This window comes from Physeter macrocephalus, chromosome 11 (assembly GCF_002837175.3).
Source record: "Physeter macrocephalus isolate SW-GA chromosome 11, ASM283717v5, whole genome shotgun sequence".
NCBI lineage: Eukaryota > Metazoa > Chordata > Mammalia > Artiodactyla > Physeteridae > Physeter > Physeter macrocephalus.
Window position 1 is genome coordinate 168,467,193 of NC_041224.1, and position 13,000 is coordinate 168,480,192.

General features: G+C 44.0%; 1 protein-coding gene across 7 annotated transcripts in view; it reads right to left on the minus strand.

Annotated features, from left to right (window-relative positions):
- The window catches only part of FOXN3 (forkhead box N3), a 239,605-nt gene that overhangs the window by 116,558 nt on the left and 110,047 nt on the right, over positions 1 to 13,000 (minus strand). For 5 of the 7 annotated variants that reach the window (XM_028496301.2, XM_028496297.2, XM_028496296.2 and 2 more), the window contains exon 3: positions 1,818 to 1,882. In XM_028496301.2, the coding sequence (XP_028352102.1) occupies positions 1,818 to 1,882 (65 nt within the window). Of the gene's footprint in view, positions 1 to 1,153; positions 1,325 to 1,817; positions 1,883 to 13,000 lie in introns of all 7 variants that reach the window. The other 2 variants (XM_028496298.2, XM_028496294.2) reach the window with 1 other exon arrangement.

The window sequence follows — 13,000 nt, forward strand, 5'->3', positions numbered from 1 at the left end:
ACACGTTAGCAAATCCCCACCCATACTCCAGAATTCTCACCACGATACTTCTGATTTTCTCATGTACAAAAAAAGTAAATGGGATGTACTGAATTGGGTGTGGATTCAATGAGCATCTGAAATCTGTAATAATTTAATTCTCAATGCCTAGAGTAATTAGGAGAATGTTTAACCCTATGTAGAAAAGAAAAAAAGTCTACCACCCATGAAACAGAATCTCACGGTGAAATCACTCAACTTCATAAAACTTATCAATTTTTCCCTCATGCTTCTGTCCCGCAGAAATAACCCAAAACTAACATGCTTAGAGCAAATCTTCCCTAATGTGGAACTTAATGAATAAAAATCCTATAAGAAAATGCTCCAAGTAAATAAAATCCCTTTTGTGAAAATAATCCAACCATGAATGATATTCATATCATTGCTACAGATCTAGAGGAAAAATAAGGATGCACATGGCTTTGAAATCCACTTGAAAAAACCCAAAGGCTCATCATAATCGGTCTCCATTTACACTTTCTGAAGGGAGAACAGAATAGAGTTTTTAAAAATTATGTATTAATTTTTGAGAGTGGAGGGCGTTCCCTTTTTTTCTTAAATATTTAGGATATTTATGATGGCCATTAAAATTAGGATTAATCAGACCTGCCTACCTAAATTTCACCTGGACCAAGCAAAGATCCAAAGAAATTCTTAAGTTCCCAATTTCACAGGCTATTAAAAAGACAACATACAATTGTATGGCCTTGAAAACAGTAGCACAAATGTGATGACATCGCTCACAATTGTTTGAGCTACTCTGGAAACCTGAAGATAAATGCCTCTTCTCTTAGCTACATATATATTCTACTCCTTCACGCACATGGCTGGCCCTGGGCGCGTAACTTTTGGGGAAAAGAGGCGTAACAGCTCTAAACCAACCAAGATGCACTGGAACTCCTCACCCTAAGCCCAGTACAGTTCCAAAGCTCTTGGCAAAACCCAATCCATCTGCTTTGGGCCGGCCGTGCCACTGTGACACCCAGCCAATCAAGAGAGGCTAATGGGGAAGGGAAGTCAGAAGACATGTGGGGGCCGGCCAATTCCAGCTGATCTGCAGAGCAGACATCTCCCCAAAGTACCTTCTCGAAGTAGTTAGCGTGCATCTCATTACCATTTTTAGCTATGTGTTCTTCTTCGACTTTGGCCATTTTTAAAGAAATCTGACAGCAAAAGTAGAGATGAAAGGCGGTTTGAATTCCTCGAGTGCATTGGACAGGAAGTCGTGCAAGGCAGCTGAGGATGGACTGGACAGCAGAAAGAATGTCCCCCTGCAAAATGACGCCTGCAGGGATGAGGGAGGGTGTCTGAACTCTGAGCCTCAGAACAAACCACAGTCACCCTTCCAGGCACACATGGACGTCAGGGTACAGCAAGCAACAAGCGGATCTCCACGATGACCCAAGTGCCAAAACACCCACAACATTCCTCACAGCCCAAGCACGGGAAATCTGTAATAGGGTTTGATTTTACCAGCCCAATTTATGCTCTCGTTGCATCCTAACTGCCACATAATTCCAATTTCACCAAAGCAAGCCAAACGCTTCTGGAATCTGACCCGTGACAACAGACCAAAGAAGCCGTCTTATTTCAGACTAACAATTCATATCAACCAGGAGACGTCAGTAGGAAGAAATAAAGAGAACTGGACAAACAGAGCCATCCCACAGCAGTCACAGAGTGCCCGCTCTGCAGCAGACAGAGCTCTCCCGACAGACACCAGGAGCGAAGGAGTCGTGCGGGGATGGGGAGGGGGGGGGGGGCTGCCAGAGACCTACCTTGTAGAAGGGCTCCATTTCTCTTGAAGAAGGTGCTGCCCGGCCAGAGGGGTGGACCTGATGTGCTGAAACAGAATAGAAACCAGCGTGAGGGCGAGAGCTTGTCTACACTTACTCAGCAGCACTCCGAACAACCCTTCCTCCAAACACATCCTTCCAAATGGCCTCAGAACACTCTCCCAATTATGCATTATTTACACCCTCTGAAAATGTATCTTTAAAAACCATTAGTCTTGTTTTATGATGAATGGGCTTCATATTTCAACGTGCAGAACCCGTCCACGTGGGTATTCAGGTTACCGTCCTAACCCTGCTCCCTCGTGGGCACTGAAATCATTTGCAGGTAAACAATATGGCCACATCGGATGCTCAACATCATAGCTTATAACTTGCGCTAATTTCTTCATAATTTTATGACTTTGCGAGGCAAAGAACTCCCTCCCTTCCATGTCTTCTGAGATCAGCAGGTTTTTCACCACTTCCTAGTGCCACCTGCCCATTAGAAATGCGAGCTTGCCTTTCTTGGCTTTTCTACCACCAAATTCTTAATATACAGATATGACCTTGATCGACTCCCTCCCTCCCCTGTCTTCCTGTTTCATATCCCGTTTTCAATTCCTTGGCTTAACATGTTGCACTCCATATCCCATAAAACACTTTGCAGATACGTTACCACTCATAGTCCTGTAACAGGAGAGGCAAGAGAAGACGAAAGATTAATGTATCACAATGACACTTTACGACATTTATAGACAAGCATTTTTACTGTGTTAAGACACCCAGTGAAAAACTTTATAACCAAGCCGGTCTTGGAGTAGAAAGGAGGTGATTCTAAATCAAGGATTGGTTTAGATTAATGTTAGAAAGCACTTAGTCAAAATTGTTACTACAGCCAGCCCAAGAGGCAGTATAAATTACTTTCTCCAAAATAGAATGCGGCAAATGATACCGGTTAATGCATCATCAATCACCTTCAACGTTAAAAAAAATTTAAAAGTTGGTCTAAATAATAAGTTTGTAAGTTTGGCAAACACGGACACACACACACACACACACACACACACACACACACACAGAATAAGAAATCTGAAGGACTATCCAATGAATGTTTCTAGAGTCAATCAGGGTCTCTCTAGTAATGCAGGGGAACAATACTGTTAACAAGAAGGAGAAATGCCAGTGACACATTCTGTTGACCAACATTCCGTCCCCCGAGGTACAAATAGCACACCAGGTATGGGGACATGTTACATGGTTGGTGAGGAGTAGAGAAGGAGGAAGAAAAGTGCTACAGCACACAAATACATCAAAATAATGTCAAACGTGTCAGAAAACACACAGTATGAACCTTGATGTAAATGATAAAACTTTTGTTTTATTTTGGTTCGGATCCACTCTACTCAGAGTACGTGAGGATAATGCATCTCAGCTATGGCTTTTCCTGCAGCCCTGATTCTCAGCTCTGGCTGCTGTGGCCTCTCAGTGGCCAGGAGTTGCACAGGACAACAGGAGATCTGGCTGGGGTCTCAGGGTTGCAGGATGATGGCAGCAAGCTGAGTTCTCTCCTATGTGATTCCTGTCCTATTCCGATTTGAGGCTGTTAAGGCTCAAAGCTGCATGAAGAATAATGTGCATTAAAATGCTTAAGATTATCTTTTAACAACCCCAGCCAGCTCCTGGGATTTTACCATCTTATTTTTATAAGAAAGCAGGAGATAGCCAGCTGGCTGTGGCCAACACTGAATCACCTGATTTCTAAAGATATTTAAAAACTGAGGACTTCATTATAGAGGAGTTGGCGCTTCTGGAGAATTCAATAATTGACTATTACTGCAGGAGCCTGACTATCCAGCCTACTTCCCTCCAAATCTCCTCTTTATTCTGACCTTGATTTGGCTGAAAACCGAGTAGATGCCAGGGATGGAGTAAACGTGGAGAACGGAGGACGGGTAAATCCAGTGGTTTAGATGAGGAAAATTCTCTGTATGATAGAAATCTACTTCAAGAGCTCTACAACATCCTTTTACCGTACCTAAGTCACTGATCGCTATTCTGGTCATTCTGCTGTGCTGCCGGTGTAATCTACACTCTCACAGTGGAGACAGATCTGGACTGGCCCACCAACCCACTCTGATGTAGCCCCTGTTGTGACTGATGCATTCGCCTGTGGGCTCGATTCCTGCCATGCTAATTGCAAAACTTTTGGGCTCACTGGCCCCATATTCTACACTCTTCTTTGGGATGGTCCCTCCAAATGACATCTTCTAACTGTTAGGAGATTCAAGGATTCATTAAGAGCTTGTTGAAAACTGTGTTTGGACATGGAGAGGAAAATTAGAAGCCATATTTTATGGCCTCTAGGAGCTTACTGTCATACTTAGCTAGCTCCAACCTCTTGTGACTCTATCTAAAGAGACTAGAAATGCTTGTGGAAAGGCCAACGGTTATGGCCCTAGCGGCTACAGGTTGGGGAGAGAGCAGACTGATTTTTTTCCTCCATCTGGAGATATCCCTGGCTCACTGGGCTTTAAAGCTCAAAGTTAGCTCTTAAAAAGTATATAAAATTACTTTAAAATGTATAGCAACCACAGTAATTCAGAGAAGCTAGTGGTCGAGATCTTTGTGGGAGTATCTCAGGCCACTCTGGAAACCACTCATTTGTGTGGCAAATCAAGGAGGGGAGGGTGGGTGGCCTGTGCAGAGGAGGCCACTCAAGTCACCTAAACGCCAGTGAACTTGTGAATAGTCACTGCCATGGGAAGTGGCCACCAGGGCCCCCTTCAACCTACCAGAGAGGGCAAGGCAGAACCCACTTTCCCCATTCTTCAGGTGAGGAGACGGAGGGACTTGTCCAAGTCATCACATGTCTGGTCAGTGATCAGCCCAAGACCAGCCCACTGTACCACAGAGACACATGTCAACGGCCCCGATTTCATTTCTCATCATCCAGCTTTCTCTTCCAGTCTCTCGGCACCAAACCCTCAGCTATCCTTCTCCACGGAAGAAGGCTGTGGACGGTATTTCACTAGGAATCTCTCCGAGGCAAAATCCCAGGCTAGAAAAAGCAATCAGGCTCACCAGATGCGAAGGACAGACACGTGGGCTCATATTAGCAGAAACAATACAACGCTGGCGCCACAGATGTCTCACTTCGGTAATGCTCTAACAAAATCTCATGACCTTCAGCACCAGAAGCCAAACCCACGTGCGGCAAAGGAAGTCGAGCAACAGGTTAAGAGGGCCTGGCCTGCCAGAAAAGGCAGTTTGTCAGCTGGCATTTGAGAACATTGATCCAGCTGATCGTTAAGCCCAGAGCTGAGCCAGCACGTCCCAAGGGATGTGCCCTACCATCCCACCAGCACCTGCCACAGACTCAGAGCTCTGTCTCTCCCTGGGCCTCACACACTCAGCTGCCGTTCTTCCAGCTCCCAAGGCGACACCGTAGGTCAACAGGTCGTCCGGCCCTAAGGTGGCTCTTGGCATAATGATGCCATCTGTCATGTGACACCCATGAGCTGTCATCATTGTCAGAACCGGATGGACTCTAACCAAGTCCCTGGGAGGTTCTGGCAAGATCCACACTTGTATTCACCAGCCTGGACTTTCTGTGAGTCTAAGAAAAGAAAACTAGGAAAAGTACTTCTCTTCTACATACTTTTTAAAAAGTACTTTTTGTCTAAGAACCCGGCTGCCAAATGTGAACTGGTTGATCTGAAAGAGAGAACAGGGTACTGCAACATGGATGGACCTCGAGGACATGATGCTAAGTGAAATACGCCTGTCACAAAAGGACAAATTTCAAGTTCATAGAGAGAGAGTAGAAGGGGAGTTCCCAGAGGCTGGAGGGAGGGTGGAGTAGGGAGTTGTTTAGTGGGTACAGAGTTGCAGTTGTGTAAGATGAAAAGAGTTATGGGGGTTGGTTAACCAATAATGTGAATGTACTTAACACTATTGAACTGTACACTAAAACGGCTAAGATGGTATATTTTGTGTTATGTGTATTTTACTACCACAACAAAAAATTTTTACTGTAAAATGACAGAGGGAGAGAGAGAGAGAGAGAGAGAGAGAGAGAGAGAAAGAATGAATACAGGAAGGACCCCAGAAGTGAATCACAGTCTAAAGAGTTTTGGGCAGTGAAAGATCAACCTACATGCTGTGTTTCTGAAGGTCCCCTGCAGTTAGCATTTCTGCCAGAGTGGCCCAAAGTACACTAAACAGCAGAAAGGGATGTGGTGAGACCAGCCTATCCCAACCTGGTCCTTACAGAGGCCAGAGCTTGCCTGCTAGTCCTCAGGCAGCTGAGCAGATCTCTGACATACTCTTAGCACTAGAAACAATGTGAAGGCAGTCCTCTTGGATGTGTGAAATCTACCATCAGACTGTGTTTCTCCAGGAATAAAACAGTCAAAGCAGTTGTAATGAAGGGGGAAATTCCTGAAAAAATACTTGGAATTCTACTGTTAAATCTAACTGTGGATTGATCAACAGAATGTCATAGAAAAACAAATATGACCTACACCACATACGAACACAGACACGTTGGGAGAAGGATGCCAGTCTTGAAGTTTGGAATGCAGGAATCAGACGTGTGTGAGACGGTCTCAAGTTTCACAAAACACTCTTCATAATTTGAGACGCATCACTAAAGAGTCCAGTTGAAAGTTCAGAATTCTCAGGGACGTTCAGAAGTTCAGAAGTCTCAGGGACTTTTACAACCTTCCATACAAAACCGGAGTATGTTGACTTTCAAAGGGATCTCAGTGGCCGCCTGGTTCCATCCGAGCTGTGGTGGGGACAGCACAAGATTTGGACTCAAGGAATTTGTCTGTTGAAAACACAAGCTGAAAACAGGTCTCAACTCCACTCCTACAAACAGGGAGCAGTTCCAGCATGTAGTGTTGGAGAATTAAATGAGATGATGCACGTACAAAGGACACTCTGCGAACTGCAAAAATCCCAGTGGTTGTCTTGATTACAAGAAAACTGCAGTTCAGAGAAGTTAAATGATGAGCTTGGTGCCAACACTTCCTCCTACATCCTGTGGACTCTCCCAGTTAGGCTCTTGGCTTCATTTCTGTGACGGAAGAGCTAACCACACCTTCATCTTCCTCCTCCCCTTAAGGATGCTTTGAGATCATCTCATTTGCAAACGTTCCTCCACCCGAAGTAGCAATGAACACTTTCTAAAAGTCAATAGGCTGGAAGAAGCAGCTTCACGGATGCCACCTACTCCAAAGAACGCTAAAAAAAAGACAGCTCTGCCCAGATCCTGCATAGATCCAAACTATTAAGTACGGCTGCCCACAGTGACCTTTCAGGGTCAGGCAATCAAGAGGCAGAAGAGACCAGGTGGAAATGTATCAGGACTGGCCAATTATCAGAGGCTGACCATTATTGGGAAGGCATTACTGAAGTGATCAGACAATAACCAGCAAGGACCACAAAAGCCACAAAGGAGAGTGTGGCAAGATCACTCTGAAGGCAAAACTCGGATCCTGGTAAGAAATGGAATGGCTTTGTCACCTTAGCCAAATGTTAAGACTGGAGAATTGGGAGATTGGGATTGACAATATATACACTAATATGTATAAAATGGATAACTAATAAGAAGCTGCTATATAAAAAAATAAAGTTAAATTTAAAAATTTTTTAAAAAGACTGGAGACTCCTCCTGTCTCCAACTGGATCAACCTGCAAAGCATTCCTGTGTGCCCATCACAGCCAAGGGTATGCTAGGCTGGAGCGGACATGGGGGAAAGGCTGTGAGACTCGGACAGGGATGGCTGCTCTGGAGCAAGATCTACTGTGCGATTTTAAATACATCAATAATGTTCCATGAAGTATGCTATGACGTTTAGGGCTTCCCTCCTCAGACACGTTTGAGATGTGGTGTTGACCTGTGGCAGGGTTTCTCAACCTTGGCACTGCTGACCTTTGGGGCTGGATCATCTTTATGGTGGGGGCCGTCCCGTGGGTGCTAGGGTGTTCGGCAGCCTCCCTGGCCTCTACCCACGAGATGCCAGCACCAACCCTCCCCAGGTGTAACAAATAAAAATGTCTCCAGAAACTACCATGTGTCCTCTGGGAGATAAAATGGCCCCCAGCCAAGAACAATTACCTGATGGTCAGCAACCTGACTAAGCTGCCCTCACTCTTCTCTCCACTCACCACGTTCCAACACCCCCCACTCCCTGCTCCATACCTCATCAGGCAACAACGTCACCTCCTCTTTTCTAAAACCAAAGCCATTCCTCACAAGCTCACTCACCCTCCGTTATTTCTACCTGTGTCTGCACCTTCTTCTTTGCCAAAGCAACACCCCTATAGCCCTCTTTTCCTCTGGCATCTTTCCTCCTGCCACTGTCCCTTGTCTCCCCTCACCTCCCCCTTCCAGGACTTCTTAGCTGACCCATCATCCAACATCACCTAGTGTCCAGATCCTCCTCTTGGCCCCCATGACCCTGTCATGCACTAACCAAGCCCAGGAGCTGGGCGACAGTGCCCGACCTCCGCTCTTCTGCGTCATGGTGTCCCCGGACTGGCTGTGATCCCCTCAGGTCTGGGTCATCAGAGGCCCCCAAGTCACCCCGCCATTCAGGGCTAAGGGCCTTGATGGCTCTACAGCCCCTCTCCCCTGCCCACTCCATGCCCGCCCACATGCACTCACACGAGAGGCTTACTTTATTATTTTTTTTTTCTAATTACATAAACTCTCTATCACTTTTGACATTATCTCTTTAAAACCCTTTCCAAGTTTAGCCTCACAACACCCACCAAGCCTGGCTCTCCTCCTCTCACTCTCCTTTCTATGAAATCTGCTGGTTCTTTGTCCAGCCTTAGCCCCATAATGATGGATATTCCTAGAGTTTTAGCCCTCTCTTCTTTTCTATTCATTCTCCTTTCTTTTTTTTTTTTTTTTTTTTTCGGGTACACGGGCCCTCACTTGTTGTGGCCTCTCCCGTTGCGGAGCACAGGCTCCGGATGCACAGGCTCAGCGACCGTGGCTCACGGGCCCAGCCGCTGTGCGGCATGTGGCATCTTCCCAGACCAGGGCACAAACCCGTGTCCCCTGCATCGCCGCTCCGCGGCATGTGGGATCTTCCCGGACCGGGGCACGAACCCGTGTCCCCTGCATCGGCAGGTGGGCTCTCAACCACTGCGCCACCAGGGGAGCCCTCATTCTCCTTTCTTAGGAGAGTTCGTGAACTCCTGGGAAATCTGGCTTTTCCAATTCTGTATCTCGAGCTGATCTTGCCTCCAGACTCTGGAATGTATTTCTGGCTGCACCCCCCCATGCCACAGCGATTCAAATGAGGGAGCCAGTTTCCCGCCTCTGTCTCCCCTGCCTGTCGCCATGGGCACTTTCCACACTGCCCTGGATTTCTCAGTGTCTCTATTGGTTCTCTAGGGCTGTCATAACAAAGTACCACAGATAAGTATCTTAAAACAATAGAAATTACTTCTCTCACAGTTGTGGAGGTTAGGAGTCCAAAGTCAAGGATGGTTCCTTCTAAGGGCTGTAAGTGAGAATCTGCTCTATGCCGCTCCCCTAGATTCCGGTGGTTGCAAGCAATCCTTGGCCTTCCTTGGCTTATATATGCATAACTCTGTCTCTGCCTTCATGTTTATATGGCATTCTCCCTGTGTGTGCTTTCTGTGTTCAAATTTCTCCTTTTTATATTGGCTTGGGGTCCACCCTACTGCAGTATGACCTCATCTTCACTAGCAACTGCAATGACCATATTTCCAAATGAGATCATATTCTGGAGTGCTGGGTGTTAGGACCTAATATCAATATATGAAGTTTTGGAGGGGACAGCTCAGCCCACCACAGTGTCTGTGATTGTCTCCCTTTACACACGGTGCACTCACTCCCTGACACAGGTGTCGCAGTGGCGACACCTGAGTCTGTCTTCTCCTAAATCCCTACCACCTACAGCAATGCTTGGAACTTGGCTGGTACCTGTCAATGTTTGTTAAAAGAATAAAAGTTACCAATTAATTTAACTCAGCATTCCTCAAAAAAAGAAAAGAAAATGACTCAGCTTTTGGTGATTGCCTGTAAAATGTTCAAGTTAAAAATTCTGGTGCTGGGGGCTTCCCTAGTGGCGCAGTGGTTGACAGTCTGCCTGCCATTGCAGGGGACATGGGTTTGTGTCCTGGTCCGGGAGGATCCCACGTGCCGCGGAGCGGCTGGGCCTGTGAGCCATGGCCGCTGGGCCTGCGCGTCCGGAGCCTGTGCTCCACAATGGGAGAGGCCACAGCAGTGAGAGACCCACGTACAGCAAAAAAAAAAAAAAAAAAAAATTCTGGTGCTCATGGAACATTCTACAAGATAGATCATATCTTGGGTCACAAATCAAGCCTTGGTAAATTTAAGGAAATTGAAATCTTATCAATTATCTTTTCCGACCATAACGCTGTAAGACTAGATATCAATTACAGGAAAAAATCTGTATAAGATACAAACACATGGAAGCTAAACAATATACTACTTAATAACCAAGAGATCACTGAGGAAATCAAAAAATACCTAGAAACAAATAACAATGAAAACATGACGACCCAAAACCTATGGGATGCAGCAAAAGCAGTTGTAAGAGGGAAGTTTATAGCAATACAATCCTACCTCAAGAAACAAGAAACATCTCAAATAAACAATCTAACCTTACACGTAAAGCAATTAGAGAAAGAAGAACCAAAAAAACCCACAGTTTGTAGAAAGAAAGAAATCATAAAATCAGAGCAGAAATAAATGAAAAAGAAATGAAGGAAACAATAGCAAAGATCAATAAGACTAAAAGCTGGTTCTTTGAGGAGATAAACAAAATTGATAAACCATTAGCCAGACTCATCAAGAAAAAAAGGGAGAAGACTCAAATCAACAGAATTAGAAATGAAAAAGGAGAAGTAACAACTGACACTGCAGAAATACAAAGGACCATGAGAGATTACTACGAGCAACTATATGCCAATAAAATGGAAGACCTGCAGGAAATGGGCAAATTCTTAGAAAAGCACAACCTTTCAAGACTGAATCAGGAAGAAATAGAAAATATAAACAGACCAATCACAAGCACTGAAATTGAGACTGTGATTAAAAATCTTCCAACAAACAAAAAGCTCAGGACCAGATGGCTTCCCAGGTGAATTCTATCCAACATTTAGAGAAGAGCTAACACCTATCCTTCTCAAACTCTTCCAAAATATAGCAGAGGGAGGAACATTCCGAAACTCAATCTACGAGACCACCATCACCCTGATACCAAAACCAGACAAACATGTCACAAAGAAAGAAAACTACAGGCCAATATCACGATGAACACAGATGCAAAAATCCTCAACAAAATACTAGCAAACAGAATCCAACAGCACATTAAAAGGATCATACACCATGATCAAGGGGGGTTTATCCCAGGAATGCAAGAATTCTTCAATATATGCAAATCAATCAATGTGATACACCCTATTAACAAATTGAAGGAGAAAAACCATATGATCATCTCAATAGATGCAGAAAAAGCTTGTGACAAAATTCAAAACCCATTCATGATAAAAACCCTCCAGAAAGTAGGCATAGAGGGAACTTACCTCTACATAGTAAAGGCCATACATGACAAACCCATAGCCAACATCGTTCTCAATGGTGAAAAACTGAAACCAATTCCACTAAGATCAGGAACAAGGCAAGGTTGCCTACTCTCACCACTATTATTCAACATAGTTAGCCACAGCAATCAGAGAAGAAAAAGAAATAAAAGGAATCCAAATCGGAAAAGAAGAAGTAAAGCTGTCACTGTTTGCAGACGACATGATTCTATACATAGAGAATCCTAAAGACTCTACCAGAAAACTACCAAAGCTAATCAATGAATTTGGTAAAGTAGCAGGATACAAAATTAATGCACAGAAATCTCTTGCATTCCTATACACTAATGATGAAAAATATGAAAGAGAAATTAAGGAAACACTCCCATTTACCACTGCAACAAAAAGAATAAGATACCTAGGAATAAACCTACCTAAGAGACAAAAGACCTATAAGCAGAAAACTATAAGACAGTGATGAAAGAAATTAAAGATGGTACAAACAGGTGGAGAGATATACCATGTTCTTGGATTGGAAGAATCAACATTGTGAAAATGACTATACTACCCAAAGCAATCTACAGATTCAATGCAATCCCTATCAAACTACCAATGGCATTTTTCACAGAACTAGAACAAAAAATTTCACAATTTGTATGGAAACACAAAAGACCCCGAATCACCAAAGCAATCTTGAGAAAGAAAAACGGAGCTGGAGGAATCAGGCTCCCTGACTTCATACTATACTACAAAGCTACAGTAATCAAGACAGTATGGTACTGGCATAAACACACAAATCTAGATCAATGGAACAGGATAGGAAGCCCAGAGATAAGCCCACACACATCTGGTCACCTTATCTTTGATAAAGGAGGCAAGAATATACAATGGAGAAAAGACAGCCTCTTCAATAAATGGAGATGGGAAAACTGGACAGCTACATGTAAAAGAATAAAATTAGAAAACACCCTAACACCATACACAAAAATAAACTCAAAATGGATTAAAGGCCTAAATGTAAGGCCAGACATTATAAAACTCTTAGAGGAAAACATAGGCAGAACACTCTATGACATAAATCACAGCAAGATCCTTTTTGACCCACCTCCTAGAGAAATGGAAATAAAAACAAAAATAAACAAATGGGACCTAATGAAACTTAAAAGCTTTTGCACAGCAAAGGATACCATAAACAAGACCAAAAGACAACCCTCAGAATGGGAGAAAATATTTGCAAACGAAGCAACTGACAAAGGACTAATATCCAAAATTTATAAGCAACTCTTGCAGCTCAATAACAAAAAAACAAACAACCCAATCCAAAAATGGGCAGAAGAACTAAATAGACATTTCTCCAAAGAAGATATACAGATCGCCAACAAACACATGAAAGAATGCTCAACATCATTAATCATTAGAGAAATGCAAATCAAAACGACAATGAGATATCATCTCACACCGGTCAGATTGGCCATCATCAAAAACTCTAGAAACAATAAATGCTGGAGAGGGTGTGGAGAAAAGGGAACCCTCTTGCACTGCTGGTGGGAATAATGTAAATTGATACAGCCACTATGGAGAACAGTATGGAG